The sequence below is a fragment of the Balaenoptera ricei genome, chromosome 4 (assembly GCF_028023285.1).
Source record: "Balaenoptera ricei isolate mBalRic1 chromosome 4, mBalRic1.hap2, whole genome shotgun sequence".
Classification (NCBI taxonomy): Eukaryota; Metazoa; Chordata; class Mammalia; order Artiodactyla; family Balaenopteridae; genus Balaenoptera; species Balaenoptera ricei.
The window spans coordinates 136,091,695-136,115,803 of NC_082642.1; the positions used below are offsets into that span (position 1 = coordinate 136,091,695).

The following is a 24,109-nucleotide window of genomic DNA, read 5'->3' on the forward strand; positions in this document are numbered from 1 at the left end:
GCCTTCCTGATGAGGATGACATCACTTGCATGAGACTTGGAGCTGGGGAGTTCCCATTCTGAAGGAACAGCATTTCGGGAGGTAAAGGGAGCTGAAAGCTCTCAATCCAACTAGTAGTTATCCAACTTCTAGTATCCAAGAAGTTATAGAGCATTTCTGACGCTCTGACTGGGACCTCAACACATTTTCCTATTGTAAAATATCTCTATGTGGTGGTTAGGTGCTACTTTTGGCACTGGTAATCAATATAACTCTCCAAGTCTACTAGAAATTAAACGGCTATTATGGGCTAAACCAGGATCTAACCACTGCACTAACATTATTTCTAGTGGAAAATATGTTTTGGGTTAAAAAATAAACATTTTGAAATAAATTTCAAAAATCTGTGTATAGCATGATGACTTTATGAATTACTAATCAGAAAGAAGGGCCCCTTAAGAGGAAAGCAATCAGTTACCTTTGATTTTGATGAACTAGAAATAGCTGAGATAACTTGGAAATGCTGGGAGTATAGGTGGATGTGGACTTAAATTATTTTCCTTTGTAATTTTATGTAATCTTCTAAAATAAATTAGAAAACAATTCTCCATTTCAAGGCAGAATGGAAATTATAATGATTTATAACTGGCAAATGTATACTTCTGGCATACATTTATTTAGCTAGAAATATTTATATTTATATTTACATATATACTTATATATAAAGAATAATTTATTGCTTCAACAAATATTTTTTAGCACCTGTATTTTGAAACAAGGATAAGTCTAGAAATTAGCAATGCAATAATGGATAAAATAGACATGGGTCTTACATTTATAGACTTCTTAGTTTACAGGCCAACCCGGTAAATAATATAGTGCTATGAGTGATAAATAACCATATGTGACCCAATATGGTTAAATCTCTCAAATCATGAATACCAAAGGATCAGAATGGTGAATTAGAGTTGACAGATTATACAACTTAAATGAAGTAAATTATTACTACTTATCACCCACCATTTTTCACCTCATCACTTTTGAGACTGATGGGAAGGTAAAAAATGAATATGGTGAACTTATATATTTGATGTAACATATTATGATATTAAACTGGGATGTAAAGTAAATTTTTGGTGAATCATTAATACGGAATTGTCACTTGAATTAAGTCTTGTAATTTTGCATATTCTTTCTCACAATAATTATACTGATACAAATCTGAAAGAACTATTATGAACATGTCGCAAAGATACAGCAAAAGCGTGTTCTCTGCGTTACCCTTGTGATTAGTTATATACATTATACTATAGCATAAAATGGAATATTTCCTTTTCTTAAAAATAATAATCTACAGAAAATATTTAAGGACATGAGAAATGTTCATGTGTAAGTAGGCTACAAGACAGAGCATAATATGGTATTTTGTATGATTTTGTAATATACTATTTCTACATACTTATATTTATGTAATATTTATAAAAAGATTATTAACCGTGGTTGTTGTTTGATAATGGGGTTAGGCAAGTTTTTTATTTTCTTCCTTTTGATCATGTGTATTTTCTAAATTCATAACTTCCATAAATTTTAAATTTCTTAGTAAACCCAATTTAAAACCCATAAAAAAGCTTGAGAATAATTTAAGAGAGAGCTGGTAGAATTACTTACCCTAGTCCCAGCAGCTGACAAACATCATTTGAAATGTGGGTCGTCCAGTTCTCAGCACAAGCTACATGCCATATGCTCTGGATTCTGAACTGCACCAAACCACGGTTTGTCGTGCCATTGAAGAGACGCACTAAAGAGATTAGATCATACATAGGGTCATTGTGACCTAAGTTGATAAAAGGAAATGATGGACTCTAAACTAAACATACACTGTTCTTAACATTTAGAGTTTAGAGGTTGATAGTATGTAATTTTTCGTAACAGTATGCTGGAAGTCTTAAGTTGAAAAAGATAAATTCGGTAGACTTAATTTTGCTCTTTCATATGACTAATAAAAAGGGAAAGGGCAGAGATATACAAGTTCACTGCATACCAATACAGCAAATAAACAGAAAATAAAGCTTTTTGAAGAGAATATCTTACAAATGTGTTCTCTAAAAGAAGGAAAACTTAAGTTCAGGAATAACTGTAAGCATTTTTTTTTCCTACTTCTTTCTCCAGAAGCTATTTTCTTTGCCCTTATTCTTTTGCTGTTTGGTTTCCGTCATCTTGCCCTTCATCTTACAACCATTTTGGATAGAGTGTTAAGGCCATTAGTGGCTAAGTGGGGATTGGGTTAAGCTAAGCTAGTTTATCAAACAGATAAAATATCACCCATCATAGTTTTACCCACAGACACCATATTGTAATTCTGTAAGTGAATGTTATGTTTACATTTTTTCCCCTATTATAAAAAGAATAACAGCATGGACTTTAGAATTAGACAGACTTAGGCTGGAAACACAGCTCTAGCCCCTGCTAGGTGTGTGATCTTTGGCAGCCCCTTAACTCCTCCAAGCCTCAGCTTTCTCATGACTGAAATAGAGTTAATTCTAATTACGTTAAGATCGTTTTACAGCACTTAGTTACAATGCATGGCACATCATAGATAGCATTAAGTATGTGCTCTGAAATAAAAGTAAGACAGAGTAAAAGCAGCCATGACTCCTAATGTGATAGAGATCTGGAGTGGGGCTGGGCAGAAGTCGCAGGCAGGTAGAGTAGTAGATGCTGAAGAATCAAGCATGTGAAGGAACAAGTCTGAGAAAGACAGTTATAGATGAGCATGAGGGTGCCTCTGTGTGTAGGCAAGGTACCGAGTATAACAGTTAATAAGAGTGACGCTAGGGTGCCTGGTGTGGGCTGTTGTCTCTCTGTGGTATTTTATGCTTTTTACCTGAAGATGGGTTGCCTTAGACTTAAAGTTATTAAATGTAGTCAAGTTTAAACAAACAAACAAACAGAAACAAGAGTTTGCATGTTGGCTTTTGTTCTAACCAGAATGGTGACAGCGGTGCTGAAATCACCAGGAGATCATAACCTCAGAGTGCCAAAATATGTCCTAATAAATATAGTCATAATCTTCCTTTCACGTCTGTAGAATCCAAATGTAGAGGTTAAGCTGATAAAAAGTATTTTCCTAAAAACAAAACGTACCACAATGCGCTTCATCTGAGCCATCCTTACAGTGTGGAAAACTGTCACAGAGATTCACCAGCGGGACACACTGTCCATTCTTACACTGAAAATTGTCTTCCTTGCAGGGCTCTATGGGGAAAAAATATGTACTGTATAGGATAAAAAAATGACAAATAGACAGTTCTAGAGTACCCATCTCATTTCTGCCTCTTTAAACATCCTGTGATTAGCCACAGTGCATAGTTAAAGCTGGCTGTGATGTTGACTATGACTGCACACTTACTGCTTAGAATGTTTCTGCAATAGTTCTGTCAAAGCCAGAGGCATGGCTTAAGAAGAGCGTGTATAAAACCTTAAGCATCTCCTTTGCAGCAGAGGGCAGGGCACTTCCAAGAGATGGCTGAGAGGTTTTGGACATACCTCTCCCGCACCATCTCTGTGAGTCTCAAATTCTTCCAACCCAAATGAACACATTGGGCTGGCCAAAAAGTTCTTTCATAGGATGTTATGGAAAAACCCGAACAAACTTTTTGGCCAGGCCAATACAAGTAACAACCACTGGCATGTTACACAAGCATAGAGAGATCTCTTGGTTTTACCATCCAAATGATACCTCCAAACCTTTATTATATAGAAATGTGGAAGGGGCCTTTTGGTGGGATCAAAGTTGGACCAGGCTGGAAGCAGTGAGCTTGATTAAAACGTGATGAGGGGCTTCACTGGTGGCGCAGTGGTTGAGAGTGTGCCTGCCAATGCAGGGGACATGGGTTCGAGCCCTGGTCTGGGAAGATCCCACACGCCGCGTAGCAACTGGGCCCGTGAGCCACAGCTACTGAGCCTGCGCGTCTGGAGCCTGTGCTCCGCAACGAGAGGCCGCGATGGTGAGAGGCCCGCGCACCGCGATGAAGAGTGGCCCCCACCCGCCGCAACTGGAGAAAGCCCTCACAAAGAAACGAAGACCCAACACAGCCAAAAATAAATAAATAATTAATTAATTAATTTAAAAAAACAAACAAAAAAACGTGATGAGATGGGAAAAAAAGTCATCTAAAGAAATGGAACCTGCAATAGTAGTAATTTGAAGGGAGGTAGGAATGGAGATCTAAACAAGAAAAGCAGGGTTGGAGTCATGGGAATGTGCTTGGACATAAAGAAACAGAAGGAAAATGAAGAGGCTGGACAAGGAAGGAACTGAGTAGATCCGGTAGTTTTTTCCAGAATTTGAGTTGTGCAGAAAGATGTCTACTTGAAATACTCATTGTTTAAAAGGAGTGAGAACTATGTTTCCTGGAAATGTTTGTTTAAATCTTAAGGACTTTTGCCCTGGGAGAGCTTTTGTCTCACTGGAAAAGAGGGGTTTGCTTTCCTCAAGTTGTTTTCTGATTATGACTTGGGAGGGGTAGCTACATCCTGATATTAGGATCTCTGTTGGGGCCACACGGGATTTGGACCCTCTGAGAAAGGAAATAGTAGTTGGGTATGGAGAAGCTTGAAGTTTCTTCCCCTACGTGGTGCACGCACAATAATAATGGGGAAGAAAAAGCACTTGAAAAAAAAAAAGGAACAGGGAAACCTGTATTTTAAAAGCTATTAGTGAATATTAATCATTAACTACTATACTGTACTGCTTTCATAGATACACGATTCATGTTAAAATGGTTTCAAAAACAAATGGTACTGGTCTCCATAGAGACTTTCTCAATTTATGATGACCAAATGTAATGACACCTGAAAGGAATAATTTCTGTTGCTTTAGAATCTAGGTTGTAGCCCCAAATCTGTGAGCATTGACAAATACTGTTATGTTCTAAAGAGAGGTACTAAATGTAGCCATACTAATACTTTAAAAATTACCAAAACTAGTCCAGCGAATATAAATTTCTAGCTATCACCTATTTCCAGCTATGAAAAAGAGGATTCGAGTTTTTTTCTAGAAAAAGACTAAATAAGGGTCTTAAGGAAGAGTGTTTTCATGTGCAAGATGGGAGGAAGTTGCCATCCAGAAAACCAAGTGAAGGGTGCCCCAAGAGAACCAATTCATACTGGGTTGCCTTAAAGAAGAGAGGCCATCTCACTCCCCAGCTGAAAGTTTATTATGCTGCAGAGTCATAAGGGCTAGTGCTTACATGGGACTAGTGCAGGGACTTTCAGATACTTTTTTCAGCTGGGACCACAGTAAAAATACATATTTTAAATCATACTCTAGGGCACACCCCAATGTGTATATGTGTGTGTGTGAGTGTGTGTGCACGTAACTAAATTAAAATTTACTCTTACTTTGTTCTGTTATTTCTATTCCATCCCATCCCATCCCATCCCATCCCATCCCATCCCATCCCATCCCATCCCATCCTATTCTATTCTATTCTATTCTATTCTACTCTACTCTATTCTATTCTATTCCATCCCATTCCATCCATTTTGCTCCATAACAAAGAATGCTGGCCAAAACTCAATAAATTGATTTCATGATACACTTTTTGAAAAATACCAGACTAAACTGAAGTATAGTGAAAAATTTCATGGGAGATGGTAACTTTAGTGTCCTAAATTTTGTGGGTAGATTGCTATATAAATAAAGATTAGTACTCACTTCCTGTGTAATGAATTTAGAAGCCAGACATTTGGCTAGAACTTTCCTTGATGATAGTTAGGTGTAAGAGAGAGGGTGGCAGTAGAAAAAACCTGCATTTTCTCCATGTGCAGGGCAGTGCATGAGCTTCCTTTTGGCCACATGGACACTGGGAAAGATAATTGAGTGACAGCTGCCTGTCAGGACAAGCTGGCTCCAGCACAAATAAGTGCGGGAATGAAGCCTGGCTGGTGGGGATTAGGAGCAAAGCAGGATTATAAGAGATCACAAGTGTAAGTAGTGTACTACCCATGCCTACTGTGCAGTGGTCCTGGGGAGTGGGGAGAGGAACACGCCAAAGAACCCACAACTCTGTTCTACAAAAGAGTTAGCATTTGTCCAGGAGCTACTGTTAGCTGAAAGAAAACTACAGTGTAGAAGATTATCCTTTTCTGCCTCTCTTCCAACACTGGAGCTATGGGAAGATGGAAGGGAAAGAAGGTGAGAAGTAAGTTAAAGACAATATTTCCACCTTCTTCTACTTTAAGTTATTGGGCCAAGATTTGTGCCTGCGTTGGGAGATTAAAAAAAAAGAGCTGTGACTTAGATGATATTAAAGTTTTGATGTTGTATTTGACTGTACATTTTAATACCTAAAAGTGAGGTTTAATTACGCATTTAAGAAAATTGCATACCTAAAATAACTGGAAAAATGAAGAGATCTGCCTGAAATATCCCAGAATAAAAAGAGAGATTTGAAATAAAGTAAGTAGAGAAAAATAAAGTTTTATCTGTTTATATTCTCATCGAGTCTGTTCTTTAAATTGAATGTACAATGTACTATCTGTAATACCCTTATGCCTTGGTTCTTCATTTTATATGCTTAGGACTTGACAAAATGTCTGGAACAAAGTAGGAAATCAGTAGATATTTGTTAAACGTTAAGTGAATTAATTTATGTTAAATGAGTGATATGCCTCAAAAATCAGTATGAACCTTAGTAATAGAGTTAATGCAATACAAAGAAATCTTTAAAAGTATGATTTCAAAAAAACATTTAAAAATTAGGCAGTTGATTGGCTGATGGTAACTCTATTGATTTGAAAAATAAAAATTGATGCTATGAATTATGAAGATAAAATTTACTTATTTGAGTGGTGGTTAAAACATAAGCTCTGGAATCATATGACTGGTTTGATCTGCAGCTTAGCCATTTCCTTTTTTTTTTTTTTTTAACATCTTTATTGGAGTATAATTGCTTTACAATGGTGTGTTAGTTTCTGCTTTATAACAAAGTGAATCAGCTATACATATAGATATATCCCCATATGTCTTCCCTCTTGCGTCTCCCCCCCTTCCACCCTCTCTATCCCACCCCTCTAGGTGGTCACAAAGCACGGAGCTGATCTCCCTGTGCTATGTGGTTGCTTCCCACTAGCTATCGGTTTTACATTTGGTAGTGTATATATGTCCATGCCACTCTCTCACTTTGTCCTAGCTTACCCTTCCCCGTCCCTGTGTTCTCAAGTCCATTCTCTAGTAGGTCTGCATCTTTATTCCCATCCTGCCCCTAGGTTCTTCATGATCTTTTTTTTTTTTTTAGATTCCATATATATGTGTTAGCATATGGTATTTGTTTTTCTCTTTCTGACTTATTTCACTATGTATGACAGACTCTAGGTCCATCCACCCCACTACAAATAACTCAATTTCGTTTCTTTTTATGGCTGAGTAATATTCCATTGTGTATATGTGCCACATCTTCTTTATCCATTCATCTGTTGATGGACACTTAGGTTGCTTCCATGTCCTGGCTATTGTAAATAGAGTTGCAGTGAACATTATGGTACATGACTCTTTTTGAATTATGGTTTTCCCAGGGTATATGTCCAGTAGTAGGATTGCTGGGTCGTATGGTAGTTCTATTTTTAGTTTTTTAAGGAACCTCCACACTGTTCTCCATAGTGGCTGTATCAATTTACATTCCCACCAACAGTGCAAGAGGGTTCCCTTTTCTCCACACCCTCTCCAGCATTTATTGTTTGTAGATTTTTTGTTGATGGCCATTCTGACTGGTGTGAGGTGATACTTCATTGTAGTTTTGATTTGCATTTCTCTAATGATTAATGATGTTGAGAATTCTTTCATGTGTTTGTTGGCAATCTGTATATCTTCTTTGGAGAAATGTCTATTGAGGTCTTTTGCCCATTTTTGGATTGGGTTGTTTGTTTTTTTGATATTGAGCTGCATGAGCTGCTTGTATATTTTGGAGATTAAATCTTTGTCAGTTGCTTTATTTGCAAATATCTTCTCCCATTCTGAGGGTTGTCTTTTCGTCTTGTTTATGGTTTCCTTTGCCGTGCAAAAGCTTTTGAGTTTCATTAGGTCCCATTTGTTTATTTTTGTTTTTATTTCCATTTCTCTAGGAGGTGGGTCAGAAAGGATCTTGCTGTGATTTATGTCATAGAGTGTTCTGCCTATGTTTTCCTCTAAGAGTTTTATAGTGGCTGGACTTACATCTAGGTCTTTAATCCATTTTGAGTTTATTTTTGTGTATGGTGTTAGGGAGTGTTCTAATTTCATTCTTTTACATGTAGCTGTCCAGTTTTCCCAGCACCACTTATTGAAGAGGCTGTCTTTTCTCCATTGTATATTCTTGCCTCCTTTATCAAAAATAAGGTGACCATATGTACGTGGGTTTATCTCTGGGCTTTCTATCCTGTTCCATTGATCTATATTTCTGTTTTTGTGCCAGTACAATACTAGCCACTTCCTTTTTATTTATTTTTGACCCTGGGCAAATAAATTAGTCTTTCAGAAACTCAGTTTCCTTTACTGTCAAATAGGATAAGTACCACTTATGTCTTAGGTATATCATGAGAGTAAATTTTTAAAAAATTAAATGCATTTAGTATACCAATATGAATACATTGAATGAAGAATAAATTTTATCCTTAACAGCAAAGTATTGATAGTAACATTTAGAAATCGTCCTTTTCATTGATATTTTTAAGTTACTATTCTTACTTCTATGTTCTGGCTGTGTGACTTTCCCCTCCAGATAATGCAAGAAATCACACATAATCCTTTCCTCTGGGTATCTCACAACAATAATTGGAGCTATTTGTATAGGTTATTTTAAACTTTGATGAAGTCTATGTTTTTTCAATCCAAATTTAAGTTACTTTAATAAAAAATACTTTAAGGAAGGCATGACTGGGCTGGTTGTTTCTACAAATCTTTATCCAATGTGAGTAGGTTACATATATCAAGTATAATACTATTAGGGAGGTTCTTGTAAATGTAATTATCAATTTATTTCATAAACACATATTTTTAAACCAGGTTAGTGAGATGATAAATTGGAAAAGACAGCTACTTACTCTACAGGCAAGCATTAATGTTTTAACTGAATTTATATTTTAATCTTTCTAGTGTTAATTTTCATTTAGCAAACAGGAATACTTAAAACTAGGTATATATGTTTTTGAATTTATATATTCTATTTTAAATCTGTACTTAATATATATTATATTTATTTTAAAACCTGATGGCCTAATTATGTACCCATAATCAAATATCATAATATACTTATAGAATGTTAGTCACAGCTAGTCATTTTTATATTATCCCATTACTTTGTTTTCATAGTTTGTTAAAGTCATTATGTAAAAATGAGTTTTCAATATCAATAATTTAATAATAGATAATTTATTAATAATTTTACTCTTTTACTAATATAGCCAGGCTATATTTTATTGGAAAACACATATCCATTGAATGAAAATTTAAATATCTGAATAAAAATATGAATGAAAACATGTATAAATATCTGAAAATTGTAATTCATTTTTGTGCTCTAGTCAAAGCTGTTAATACTGTATGAACATGGAAAAATTAACCTATTTCTATAAGATGAATACATTGGATGAAAAAATGCTGTATGGAGCAAAACAATCTACTGCTGCTGAACTGAAAAGAATGGCAAATTCTGAGGAGAAGTGTAAATAAACACTTTCAAAATTTCCCTTTACGTGCATGAACTGAATTCTGATTCTTTGCAACATATAACAGTTCGGCTTCATTAAGAAGTCTTTAATCCAAAAGTTTAACTCTCTGTGGCCTCTGATGTCTTATTTCTGATAATTTTATGCCCATAGTGAGAGAGAGAAAAAAAATATTGCTAAGAACTGAATTTTCCCATCTCCTTTTTATGAAGTCTCCAGTAGCCCTGCCTCATTTAGTCAACATATGCTTGGTTTTAATGGAACTGAATTGATCTCTAAGGCACATGCCACACAATCTGGGGAGGGCTCTAAACCCCTAAATGTAATCAGCTGCCACTTCCACAGTTGCCAGATAAGCACTATGGAATTCCAAATTAAGATTCTGATATTCAGAAAAGAGCAATGAAGGGACATTCAGAGGAGAGTGATCTTAATAAGCCTATATTTCGTATACTCTAGTTTAATGTAAATAAAATGTGAAAACTAAGATAAAGAAAGGAGATACAAAAATATGTTATACAATTGTTTTACTCATCAATTGAATGCTTTGGAAGGTGTCCCTAAAATATCTCAGAAGATAAATGAAGCACATACATGCTGCAAATTTATGATATTCCTTTGATCCCTTTTTCCTAAAATGACCAGCAAAGCAGAGAACCAATATAAACAGATATGTGTGCCTAATCTCTCTTTCCGTTACCAGCGTGATTATCTGCCACTGCCAATTCCCTGTTTCTGTAATTGCTTTTCAGCCTTTTGGTGTAAAAATCTCTCTGGAAGAAGACTGTGTTGATGATGACTCAATCCCTCCATTTTCTACTCTCCAGCAGCATCTGTCCTGTGGCCAGGAGGGATGTGAAACCACATTCCCAGCATATTCAGCACACAGTGATGGTCATGGAAGACTCCATTTTAGCTTCAGTTGAGGGAATTTTCTCTAAATGATTTATTACCTAAATAACATAATCATAGTAACTGAAATCTAGTGAAAGGGCAAACAAATATAAGCAACACCTATGCCATAAATCTCCAATCTATTTTTTGTTGGAAGCCATAGATTACATTCTTTTGGCTTTTATCTTGAAGGGAAATTTCTTGTACTATTTTTCAAAATCCTAATGTATTTATCTTATTATAAGACTCTAATAAAAGCTAGTAACTGTAATATTTTTAATAGAAGAGATGTTGCTGCCTTCCTTTTCCCAACCTATTCTCTTTCCACTTCTTTCCTCCCCTTTCTCTCACAATTTAAAATACGGCTTTAAAGACCTACTATTTCTCTAAAATTTCATTTCAAGATGCTTTCACTTTTGCAGATGGTGGAATGCTCAATAATTATTTCAGTTGTTTGGATTTGTAAATAAATTCACTCCCTTATTGGTTAGAGCTATTAGTTTTCTTATCTCATTAGTTCAGTTGGTTTTACTATTCATCTTCATTTCTTTAAAAATATAGTACTTCTCAGCCAAAGACCAATATCATATGATATCGCTTATATGTAGAATCTAAAAAACTGATACATAAGTTGATTCTTTTTGGTGCGATGGTGAATGGGATTGTTTTCTTAACTTCTCTTTCTGATCTTTTGTTGTTAATGTATAGGAATGCAAAGGATTTCTGTGTGTTAGTTTTGTATCCTGCAACTTTACCAAATTCATCCATGAGCTCCAGTAGTTTTCTGGTAGCAACTTTAGGATTTTCTATGTAACTAACAGAACATTGTAAATCACGCTTACTCCAATAAAAATTTTAAAAAATTAAAAAATGATACAAATGAAATTATTTACAAAACAGAAAGAGACTCACAGACATAGAAAACAAACTTACGTTTACCAAAGGGGGAAGGGGGTTGGTGGGGAGGGATAAATTAGGAGGTTGGGATTAACATATACACACTACTATATGTAAAATATATAGATAACCAACAAGGACCTACTGTATAGCACAGGGAACTATACTCAATATTTTGTAATAACCTATAAGGAAAAATAATCTGAAAAGAAATAGATATATATGTAGTATATATAACTGAATCGCTGTGCTGTACACCTGAAGCTAACACAGTATAATAAATCAACTATACTTCAATAAAAAAAAGAAAGTAAAAAAAAAAAATAGCTTATGTTTGCAGTTCATTTTAATTTGGTGAATAGATATGGAACAATATTAAACAGCTAATAATTAATTAGAGTTGCAGTTAATATAATGTGCTACAAGTTCTTAGTTTATTTTGTGTTTTTATACTTACTAGAAATAAATGTTGAAAAATAAATTTTATTGTAATAACAAATAAAATTATAATAAATTTAAAAAATATATAGTATTTCTCAAAAGTTCCCTCCATGACATCCTTGGAAAAAAGTTGGGAAGTCCTCCCCTCCAAGAGAATAACTATTACGTATTTGCTTGCTCTATTTTAAAATACTTTATAGAACTGAGCACTTAATTATATTGCATTCAAATATGAGTGATATTGATGTCTATACATTTTTTATTGCAGAAGTTTCTCCTCAAAAATTTAGAAATGTCACTCCGCTGTTTTTAAATATTCACCATAAAATGACTAAAATATAAAGCTGAACTGATTTTTGACATCTTTGAAAAATGATTCTGTTTATTCTCCTTAAAAAATTTGCTGAAAAATTTCCCTCTTGAAATTAAAAATTTTAAACAGGAAATGTTACAACACTGATTTCTGCTTATAAATTTTTTACAGTAAGCAATGAGACTTCATGATTTTTCAGTCACTTTAATCAGATCTAGAAAGTATATCGTTTTTTCCCATTACACCTTTCAGTGTTAGTTTCAACTGGTTCTATTATTTTCAGCTTGTGGGCTGGTCTTTTTCCTGTATGCCCATCACAGACTCCCACATTTTTCCATCTCTTTACCTATTGTTTTTGCTTACTTGATCATGCTTTTGTGCTGCATTTTTGTGACAATGTGGTATTTTGGTGCCAGAGTTTATGAATAGGTGTGCAAAATAAACTGTGCAGTTCACACCATTAACAAAAACCTCTGATCAAGTCAGAAATAATAATCTGGTTGTGGTAGAGTTTCAACAAGAAATTCCTCTCCAAAAGGTGGCCATAGGGATAGAATACTGACAATTCATAATGGTAGTCTCAAAATTGTCTTGATTAATATTTTCCAAGGCAGTGATTTACTTCTCCTCTAAGTTAATTTCTGATTTTTATACATTATATCTATCTCTCTCTATCTCTATATATCTTATACATTATATTTATACATAATGTATAATATATAATTTATCCATTATATATTTATACACATAACTATATTTTCATGTCAATATATTTTCTTTTTTGCTATTTTGAAAAATAATTATAATTTAAAAATAAATAATCTCATTTATAAATTAAAATAATTATAAATCATATCACTTTCTATATTTTTCTCCTTTTCCATGTACTCTATTTTGAGATGAATTCTAATTTTCTGTTGATCTAAAAGTCTTTATTGCTTTCCTTTGGTGTTGTATGTTCTTTCATAGGCCTTAATATTTTTGTTTGTTTACTTCCCTAGTTGATTTTTTGTTTGTATACTTCATTAATTGATTTTTTTGTTTACTTCACTAATGGATTTTTTGATTGATTCATGTCAATGTTGCTTATAAATCATAAGTAGTTGCTTCTAAAACATCACAAAATTCTTCTGAAGAACAGGATAGTTGGCTGGGCTACCACTTACTCTCACCTAAGTAGCTTGGATAGTAACAATTGTTAGGACTTATTTTCAGGAACAGAGGGTATATAAGCTACAGGTCAATTTTCATATTTGTAGTGATGCTGAAAGCATACAACTTTCTGGGATGGAGTCTAAGGTTTAGGGCAGTTGTAAGTAGAGGAGCAGAGATTTGTACAGATGATTCTAGGATCAGATAATAGGCCCGATGATGAACAATGCTCCAACCCTACCTCTTTTCTAGACATTTTAATTAAAGACAAACTGACCACAATCTCTTATGGAAGGGAAGGATAGATGTAGGAAGGAATGTGTATTCTGTTTTCCTGACATATTTACATCTAGAGAGAACTACTAAGTTGTGGGACAGAAGTATTTTAAAAAATCATAGTACAAGGGGAGAAGCAAGCTATAAAAATTCTCTATAGACTGTTGAATGCAGAGTTGTATTATATCTTACATATATGAATGAAAATATTTATATCTATATCTATATCTATATCTACATCTACATATATATCTAGATATCTCCATGATGAGCAAGCTGGTCACGATTTTGGTTTTCCTGCTGACTATGTTATTGATGTAATAAAAAATATAGGGTAAGAATGTCGTGCATCCCAGCAAGTATCAGCATCAAATTCCTTCTCCCTTCATGGCAGTGCATTTACACTGCTTGTCTCCAAGAAGTTAATGATGTTAATTTTTTAATTGGATGTTGTTGGCATTCAAACAGCTCATTTGCCTGTATCCCTGCTGTTCTCTAAAAGCGTTCTTGGCAAAGGGAACATGACAGACAATCCTCTTTCCTCACAGTGCCAATAACCCCCCTTTATAGTTTAAAACAGCTCTCTTCAGTGTACAAAATGCACAGCTCTTCTCACACCAGAGAAGTGCAAATAGGTTTGCCGAAAAACCAGTGTGGATTCCGGCTTTGAACAAAGTCAGCTAGTGGTTAATCAGGTGTAAAGGAAGGAAGAAAATTTCCTTTAAGATGAGGAAGAATGAATAAATGTACTAGAATGCAAACATTGAAATTAAGTCTTATATGTTTCTTTTTTTATATTTGAATTTTATTTTACTTTTTTATACAGCAGGTTCTTATTAGTTATCAATTTTATACATATTGTTGTATATATGTCAATTCCAATCTCCCAATTCATCCACCCCCACCACCAACCCTGCTTTCGCCCCTTGGTGTCCATACGTTTGTTCTCTACACCTGTGTCTCTATTTCTGCCTTGCAAACTGGTCATCAGTACAATTTTTCTAGATTCCACATATATGTGTTAGCAAACGATATTTGTTTTTCTCTTTCTGACTTACTTCACTCTGTATGACAGTCTCTAGGTCCATCCATGTCTCTACAAAAGACCCAATTTCGTTCCTTTTTATGGCTGAGTAATATTCCATTGTATATATGTGCCACAACTTCTTTACCCATTCATCTGTTGATGGACATTCAGGTTGCTTCCATGTCCTGGCTATTGTAAATAGTGCTGTAATGAACATTGTGGTACGTGTGTTTTGAATTATGGTTTTCTCTGGGTTTATGCCCAGTAGTGGGATTGCTGGGTCATATGGTAGTTCTATTTTTAGTTTTTTAAGGAACCTCCATACTGTTCTCCATAGTGGCTGTATCAATTTACATTCCCACCAACAGTGCAAGAGGGTTGCCTTTTCTCCACACCCTCTCCAGCATTTGTTGTTTGTAGATTTTCTGATGATGCCCATTCTAACCGGTGTGAGGTGATACCTTATTGTATTTTTGATTTGCATTTCTCTAATAATCAGTGATGTTGAGCAGCTTTTCATGTGCCCCTTGGCCATCTGTATGTCTTCTTTGGAGAAATGTCTATTTAGGTCTTCTGCCCATTTTTTGATTGGGTTGTTTGTTTCTTTAATATTGAGCTGCATGAGCTGTTTAGATATTTTGGAGATTAATCCTTTGTCTATTGATTTGTTTGCAAATATTTTCTCCCATTCTGAGTGTTGTCTTTTCATCTTGTTTATGGTTTCCTTTGCTGTGCAAAAGCTTGTAAGTTTCATTAGGTCCATTTGTTTATTTTTGTTTTTATTTCCCTTACTCTAGGAGGTGGGTCAAAAAGGATCTTGCTGTGATTTATGTCAGAGTGTTCTTCCTATGTTTTCCTCTAAGAGCTTTATAGTGTCTGGCCTTACATTTAGGTCTTTAATCCATTTTGAGTTTATTTTTGTGTATGGTGTTAGGGAGTGTTCTAATTTCATTCTTTTACATGTAGCTGTCCAGTTTTCCCCGCACCACTTTCTTTTCAATTTTAATTTTAATTTTATATTTTTTTAACATCTTTACTGGAGTATAATTGCTTTACAACGGTGTGTTAGTTTCTGCTTTATAACAAAGTGAATCAGCTATAGATATAGATATATCCCCATATCTCTTCCCTCTTGCGTTTCCCTCCCTCTCACCCTCCCTATTCCACCCCTCTAGGTGGTCACAAAGTACTGAGCTGATCTCCCTGTGCTATGCCGCTGCTTCCCACTAGCTATCAGTTTTACATTTGGTAGCACCACTGTTGAAGCACCACTTATTGAAGAGACTGTCTTTTCCCCATTGTATATCCTTGCCTCCTTTGTCATAGATTAGTTAACCATAGGTGCGTGAGTTTATCTCTGGGCTTTCTATCCTGTTCCATTGATTTATATTTCTGTTTTTGTGCCAGTACCATATTGTCTTGATTACCGTAGCTTTGTAGTATAGTCTGAAGTCAGGAAGTCTGATTCCTCCAGCTCTGTTTTTTTCCCTCAAGATTGCTTTTGTTATTTGGGGTCTTTTTTGTCTCCATACAAATTTTAAGATTTTTTGTTCTAGTTGTGTGAAAAATGCCATTGGTAGTTTGATAGGGATTGCGTTGAACCTGTAGATTGCTCTGAGTAGTATAGTCATTTTCACAATATTTATTCTCCCAATCCAAGAACATGGTATATCTCTCTATCTGTTTGTATCATCTTTGATTTCTTTTATCAGTGTCTTATAGTTTTCTGAGTACAGGTCTTTTACCTCTTTAGGTAGGTTTATTCTTAAGTATTTTATTCTTTTTGTTGCAATGGTGAATGGGATTGTTTCCTTAATTTCTCTTTCTGATCTTTTGTTGTTAGTGTATAGGAATGCAAGAGATTTCTGTGCATTAATTTTGTATCCTGCAACTTTACCAAATTCATTGATTAGCTCTAGTAGTTTTCTGGTGGCATCATTAGGATTTTCTCTGTATAGTATCATGTCATCTGCAAACAGTGACAGTTTTACTTCTTCTTTTACAATTTGTATTCTTTTTACTTCTTTTTCTTCTCTGATTGCCATGGCCAGGACTTCCAAAACTATGTTGAATAACAGTGGCAAGAGTGGACATCATTGTCTTGTTCCTGATCTTAGAGGAAGTGCTTTCAGTTTTTCACCATTGAGAATGATGTTTGCTGTGGGTTTGTCGTATTTGGCCTTTATTATGTTGAGGTAGTTTCCCTCTATGCACACTGTCTGGAGAGTTTTTAATCATAAATGGGTGTTGAATTTTGTCAAAAGCTTTTTCTTCATCTATTGATATGATCATGTGGTTTTTATCCTTCAGTTTGTTAATATGGTGTATCACATTGATTAATTTTCATATATTGAAGAATCCTTGCATCCCTGGGATAAATCCCACTTGATCATGGTGTATGATCCTTTTAATGTGTTGTTGGATTCTGTTTGCTAACATTTTGTTGAGGATTTTTGCATCTATATTCATCAGTGACATTGGTCTGTAATTTTCTTTTTTGTAGTATCTTTGTCTGGCTTTGGTATCAGGGTGATGGTGGCCTCATAGAATGAGTTTGGGAGTGTTCCTTCCTCTGCAATTTTTTGGGAGAGTTTGAGAAGGATGGGTGTTAGGTCTTCTCTAAATGTTTGATAGAATTCACCTGTGAAGCCATTTGGTCCTGGACTTCTGTTTGTTGGAAGACTTTTAATTACAGTGTCAATTTCATTACTTGTGATTGGTCTGTTCATAAATTCTATTTCGTCTTGGTTCAGTCTTGTAAGGTTATACCTTTCTAAGAATTTGTTCATTTCTTCCAGGTTGTCCATTTTATTGGGCTAGAGGTGCCTGTAGTAGTCTCTTATGATGCTTTTTATTTCTGTGGTGTCCATTGTAACTTCTCCTTTTTCATTTCTAATTTTATTGATTTGAGTCATCTCCCTCTTTTTCTTGATGAGTCTGGCTAAAGGTTTATCAATTTTGTTTATCTTCTCAAAGAACCAGCTTTTAGTTTTATTGATCTTTGCTATTGTTTTCTATGTTTCTCTTTCATTTATTTCTGCTCGGATCTTTATAATTTCTTTCCTTCTACTAACTTTGGGTTTTGTTTGTTCTTCTTTCTCTAGTTCCTTTAGGTGTAAGGTTAGATTATTTGTGATTTTTTTTTGTTTCTTGAGGTAGGATTGTATTGCTGTAAACTTCCCTCTTAAAACTGTTTTTGCTGCATCCCATAGGTTTTGGATCATCGTGTTTTCATTGTCATTGGTCTCTAGGTATTTTTTTATTTCCTCTTTGATTTCTTCAGTGATCTCTTGGTTATTTAGTAACGTGTTGTTTAGCCTCCATGTGTTTGTGTTTTTTATGGTTTTTTTCCCTGTAACTGATTTCTAATCTCATAGCATTGTGGGCTGAAAAGATGCTTGATATGATTTCAATTTTCTTAAATTTACTGAGGCTTGATGTGACCCAAGATGCGATCTACCCTGGAGAATGTTCTATGTGCATTTGAGAAGAAAGTTTATTGTGTTGTTTTTGGATGTAATGTCTTATAAATATCAGTTAAATCTATCTGGTCTGCTGTGTCATTTAAAGCTTGTGTTTCCTTATTAATTTTCTGTCTGGATGATCTGTCCATTGTTGTTAGTGAGGTGTTAAAATCCCCCACTATTATTGTGTTAATGTTGATTTCTTCTTTTATATCTGTTAGCATTTACCTTATGTATTGAGGTGCTCCTATGTTAGGTGCATAAATATTTATAATGTTATATCTTCTTGGATTGATCCCTTGTTCATTATGTAGTGTCTTTCCTTGTCTCTTGTAACATTCTTTATTTTAAAGTCTATTTTATCTGATATGAATATTGCTACTCCAGCTTTCTTTTTATTTCCATTTGCATGGAATATCTTTTTCCATCCCCCCACTTTCAGTCTGTATGTGTCCCTAGGTCTGAAGTGGCTCTCTTGTAGACAGCATATATACAGTCTTGTTTTTGTATCCATTCAGTAAGCCTGTGTCTTTTGGTTGGAGCATTTAATCCATTCACATTTAAGGTAATTAACGATATGTATGTTCCTATTACCATTTTCTTAATTGTTTTGGGTTTGTTTTTGTAGGTCCTTTTCTTCTCTTGTGTTTCCCACTTAGAGAAGTTCCTTTAGCATTTGTTGTAGAGCTGGTTTGGTGGTGCTGAATTCTCTTAGCTTTTGCTTGTTTGTAAAGCTTTTGATTTCTCCATCGAATCTGAATGAGGTCCTTGCTGGGTAGTGTAATCTTGGTTGTAGGTTCTTCCCTTTCATTGTTTTAAATATACAGTGCCACTCCCTTTTGGTTTGTAGTTTTTCTGCTGAGAAATCAGCTGTTAACCTTATGGGAGTTCCCTTGTATGTTATTGGTCATTTATCCCTTGTTGCTTTTAATAATTTTTCTTTGTCTTTAATATTTGCCAATTTGATTACTATGTGTCTTGGTGTGTTTCTCCTTGGGTTTTTCCTGCCTGGGACTCTCTGTGATTCCTGGACTTGTGTGGCTATTTCCTTTCCCATGTTAAGGATGTTTTCAACTATAATCTCTTCAAATATTTTCTCAGGTCCTTTCTCTCTCTTTTCTCCTTCTGGGACCCCTGTATTGTGAATGTTGGTGCGTTTTATGTTGTCCCAGAGGTCTTTTAGGCTGTCTTCATTTCTTTTCATTCTTCTTCTTTATTTTGTTTCATGGCAGTGAATTCCACCATTCTGTATTCCAGGTCACTTATCCGTTCTTCTACCTCAGTTATTCTGCTATTGATTCTTTCTTGTGTATTTTTCATTTCAGTTATTGTATTGTTCATCTCTTTTTTTTGTTCTTTAATTCTTCTACGTCTTTATTAAACATTTCTTTCATCGTCTCGAGTTTTGCCTCCATTCTTTTTCCGAGGTCCTGGATCATCTTTACTATCATTATTCTGAATTCTTTTTCTGGAAGGTTGTCTATCTCCACTTCATTTAATTGTTTTTCTCTGTTTTATCTTGTTCCTTCTTCTGGTACATAGTCCTCTGCCTTTTAATTTTGTCTGTCTTTTTGTGAATGTGGTTTTTGTTCCACAGGCTGCAGGATTATAGTTCTTCTTGCTTCTGTTGTCTGCCCACTGGTGGATGATGCTATCTAAGAGGTTTGTTCAAGCTTCCTGATGGGAGGGACTGGTGGTGTGTAGATCTGGGTGTTGCTCTGGTGGGCAGAGCTCAGTTAAACTTTAATCTGCTTGTCTGTTAATGGGTGGGGCTGAGTTCCCTCCCTGTTGGTTGTTTGGCCTGAGGTGACCCAGCACTGGAGGCTACAGGCCCATTAGTGGGGCTAATGGTTGACTCCGGGAGGGCTCATGCCAAGGAGTAGTTCCCAGAACCTCTGCTGCCAGGGTCCTTGTCCCCATGGTGAGCCATAGCCAACCCCATCTCTTCAGGAGACCCTCTAACACTAGTAGGTAGGTCTGGTCCAGTCTCTTATGGGGTCACTGCTCCTTCCCCTTGGGTCCTGATGCATACACTACTTTGTGTGTGCCCTCCAAGAGTGGAGTCTCTGTTGACCCCAGTCCTGTTGAAGTCCTGCAGTCAAATTCTGCTAGCCTTCAAAGTCTGATTCTCTGGGAATTCCTCCTCCCATTGCCAGCCCCCCAGATTGGGAAGCCTGACATGGGCTCAGAGCCTTCACTCCAGTGGGTGGACTCCTGTGGTATAATTGTTCTCCAGTTTGTGAGTCACCCACCCAGCAGTTATGGGATTTGATTTTGTGATTGCTCCCCTCCTACTGTCTCATTGCAGCTTCTCCTTTGTCTTTGGATGTGGGGTATCTTTTTAGTGAGTTCCAGTGTCTTCCTGTTAGTGACTGTTCAGCAGTTAGTTGTGATTCTGGTGCTCTTGCAAGAGGGAGTGAGTGCACGTCCTGCTACTCTGCCATCTTGAACAAATCTCCCCTCCTGTATGTTTCTACTGTTTTGCTCCAAAAGTTACAAGGCAGCATGTAATCCCGAGTGCACTTACCTGGAATCCCCAAGTGATAGCCAGTAGTGAAATTTGCTTTAAATCCCCCTTTTGCCAACACATCATCAGTGATAAAAAGCACAGTCATTCTCTTGGTGGTTGAGAACACGTCCTTTACTGGACCAGGCCCTGTGTACACAGCTGCTCAAAAAAAAAAAAAAAAAAAGAATAATCAGTGAGATGATCCTTTGACTCTAGAAGGAATATACCCTTTTTCTCAGTTCTGTCTCCCAGAGGTATGCAACATGCAGCCTGGCTTGCTCAGGAAGCACCACATGTAAGTAAATGCGTACATTCTCTTACATTTTAGGCACTGCTTCTAGGAAAGCCAACTTCTCTACTGACCTTTTCCAGTATTAATGAAGGTTTCTGCAGCTCTATAATTTAATGATGAATTACTCATAATATTGTCTGGCTTTGCATCACTACTATTCAAAGCCCATGTTATCACAGAAAAATAATTATTTGCCTGCTTTTAAAGACCCTTATAAAATAACAGAGCTTATAGTCTCCCTTAATAAATTTTTGTCTAAATTTATTTGATTTTTTTAATAAATTGAATCACTAGCCTAATCTGAAAAATGAATTAATTAGAGACAGATAATATAAACCTAAATGGTGGTTTTCAATTTTTTCCCCTCTAATCCCTGGGCTTTGAGGGTTTCATAAACAATAAAATACTCTTTATTAAAAACTAAAGGCTTCAGTTACTTTAAAAATACATTCATTTTATTAAATATTTTATATACTGGAATCCTTGAAAGTGATTCTGTATCAAAAGAACTTCTCACCTACATATTTGAAAAGGATGATTCTGAGATCCTTTTCGGTGATTGATGGAAATACTAAGAGGTGAAATGATAAAAATTGATCTTTCTTAGATCATGAGAACACTGAAATTTTTATTAGAAAGACAGAGTAAACTGAAAATGGAAAAACTACTCAAAATGTGTTTATAACTGTATTGAAAATCAAATTTGAAGTTCCTCAGTTCTTGCTAGCACAAGGCTCCTCACCCCACCGAGACTTTCATTGTTATTTTTTCTGTGTGTGGCTCTCAAAATCCTCTCCCAGGAAACTTGTACTTTAGAACTTTGTGGGATTTTTCTGAAGAGCCTACATAATGGTGATGGATTAGTATGGCTGGGGAACCCTTTCCACCACTCTGCTCCTTCGTTGCTATAGTGCGTGCCCTCTGGAGTCTTCATTCACTGGTTGCAGCGTTCATGTGATTGCATAGTTATCTGGCCAGATTTTATAGGAAATAATTAATACAGGTCTAAAGCACAGTTAGATAAAACACTTTTACTTGTAAAGTGTGCTGTTTCTGCATTCCAGTTGACCTTTCATGTATTTTCATAGTTCAGTGCATGACTTATCAAGAGACACTTCTTTCTTAAAAATTGGTAGTAATTGAGTAGATATTAGCCATTATACTTGATAGATTTTTATTATATTAACATGTATTTTATGATCTAGGTATAATAATTTCCTCTAGAATAGAACACTTTCCCCCCATGTCTATTTAAAAAAATTAATGATCAACAGATGTTAGGGAAAAATCAACTTGCTCAACTTTTGACTCATTCTCAGATACTTATATAGAAGCAGCTAGTACTAGAGACACAGACAATCAAAGTAATAGTGAAACACAAAGTAAAAAGCATTTAAAAATTTTGCATAACAAACACAATTGTTCCTCTAGTTTGAAGTGAAACAAAACATAATATAATAGCTATCTTTGGAAATACGATGTACACATAATGCATAGAAAACTGCATAATGGATGTTCTTAGCTTTTAGTCTCTAAAGTGTAATGCTTATTGTAGTAAATTAATATCAGCTTGTAGGAACTGCTGACTCAAAACTATGAATCTTCGTTTGCCAAGAATGCTTCAGAAAAATATCATTCTGTCATCATTGTAAACACTCCCCATATTGGAAGTGTGACATACAGTTTGACATGTTACTCTACTGCTGTAATTTCACTTTGCTTGTTGTAAAAGAGTGACTACATTTATTGAGAAATGCTCTCTCCATCAGTTCAATGTCTTGAGCCATACAACCTTCACAATATTTAAACTGGAGACTTACCTAAGAGCAAGGAATCATCTCCTTCACCATCTCTGATTTCAACAACATCTGCAATATTTTCTAAGTCAAATGCTTGAAAGTGAAGCTGAATATTTTTTCCCTTTTGTGCATTTAAATTCCAAACACCTTAAAAGTAATAAATAACAACATAGTTTAAACATACTTCTTTTGATTTCTCTTCAAAACTTCAATCTCTTGAGAATTTCAAATTACTTTCAAAGATGTTTTCATTTTATATAAACCAATATTCCAAGCTGTTTGTGTGTGTGAAGAAACATTTTGTCTATTCCAGAATATTTGTAGTAAAATTTCAACTAAATATGAAATAATTTACTGTAATTGAATTTGCTTTATTTCATATAAACTGGAATATTTTAATCAAAGCTTGCCAATAGCCTTTTACTCCTACAATCTAAAATTTATGAATGTCAAAGATGTGAATATTCTGTTTCCATTTATTTTATTTCCATGACTAAATGTAGAGGAAAATGAGGTGATTAAAATGCAATTTGTAGGGCAACTAAACTTTAGTATTTCTTTAAGTAATTGTTGCCATTATTTATATGTGTCATATGATGGTAGTTCCTTTTGGGACAAAACAAAACAAAATTACTAGCCTTAGTAACAATAAACACTCCTTGTTCTTTATTGATTCCTTAAAAGATTTAGTCTTTAGATTTTGTTCTAGGCTCTTTCCTCATTCTGCGTGAGTGTTCTCATTCACTCTTAAGGAAATCATTTCATCAACACAGTAATGACATCTAAGTCTTTATTTTCTACACTTTTTTTTGAGAAGTAGATCCATTTATTCAATTATTTACTGTGTACAGATGTACGTATCTCAAATTCAACGTGTAATACAGGGAACACACAATTATCTCTTTCCCCAACTCATTCCTTTTTTCATTCTTCCTATCTCAGTGAATAGCACCACTAATCATCTACTCATAGTTGTCTATACCAGAAACCTCCGCATCTCCCTTGACCTCCTCTCTCCTACTGAGTCCAATCAATTACCAAGGCTGCCAATACTACCTCCAGGATATCCCTGGAATCCCATTTCCTTCTCAGTCTCCACTGCCACTATCTGAGTTCAAGTCACCTTTATTTTTCATCTCCTAATTGTTGATGCTGATGGCTCCCTTACCACCTGTCTCTGATTCTACAGCCAGACGGATACATCGAAAACGCAAACATGATTTCATCACTATTTTCATCTAAACCATTTAAAGTTTCCTCAGTGCTCTCAGAATAGAATCCAAACTGCTTAATGTGGTGTGAAATACCTTCACACTTCAATTTCATTTATTATTACTTAACTTTGCTTGAAGATTCAGGAA

The 24,109-nt window shown here is 35.2% G+C and overlaps 1 protein-coding gene across 1 annotated transcript in view; it reads right to left on the minus strand.

Moving 5' to 3' along the window:
* The window catches only part of TMPRSS15 (transmembrane serine protease 15), a 136,134-nt gene that overhangs the window by 41,563 nt on the left and 70,462 nt on the right, over window positions 1-24,109 (minus strand). The window contains exons 15-18 of the mRNA XM_059922230.1: window positions 22,770-22,895; window positions 20,676-20,816; window positions 3,124-3,234; window positions 1,648-1,777 (exon numbers count right to left, since the gene is read on the minus strand). Coding sequence (XP_059778213.1) covers window positions 1,648-1,777; window positions 3,124-3,234; window positions 20,676-20,816; window positions 22,770-22,895 — 508 coding nt within the window. The remainder of the gene's footprint in view (window positions 1-1,647; window positions 1,778-3,123; window positions 3,235-20,675; window positions 20,817-22,769; window positions 22,896-24,109) is intronic.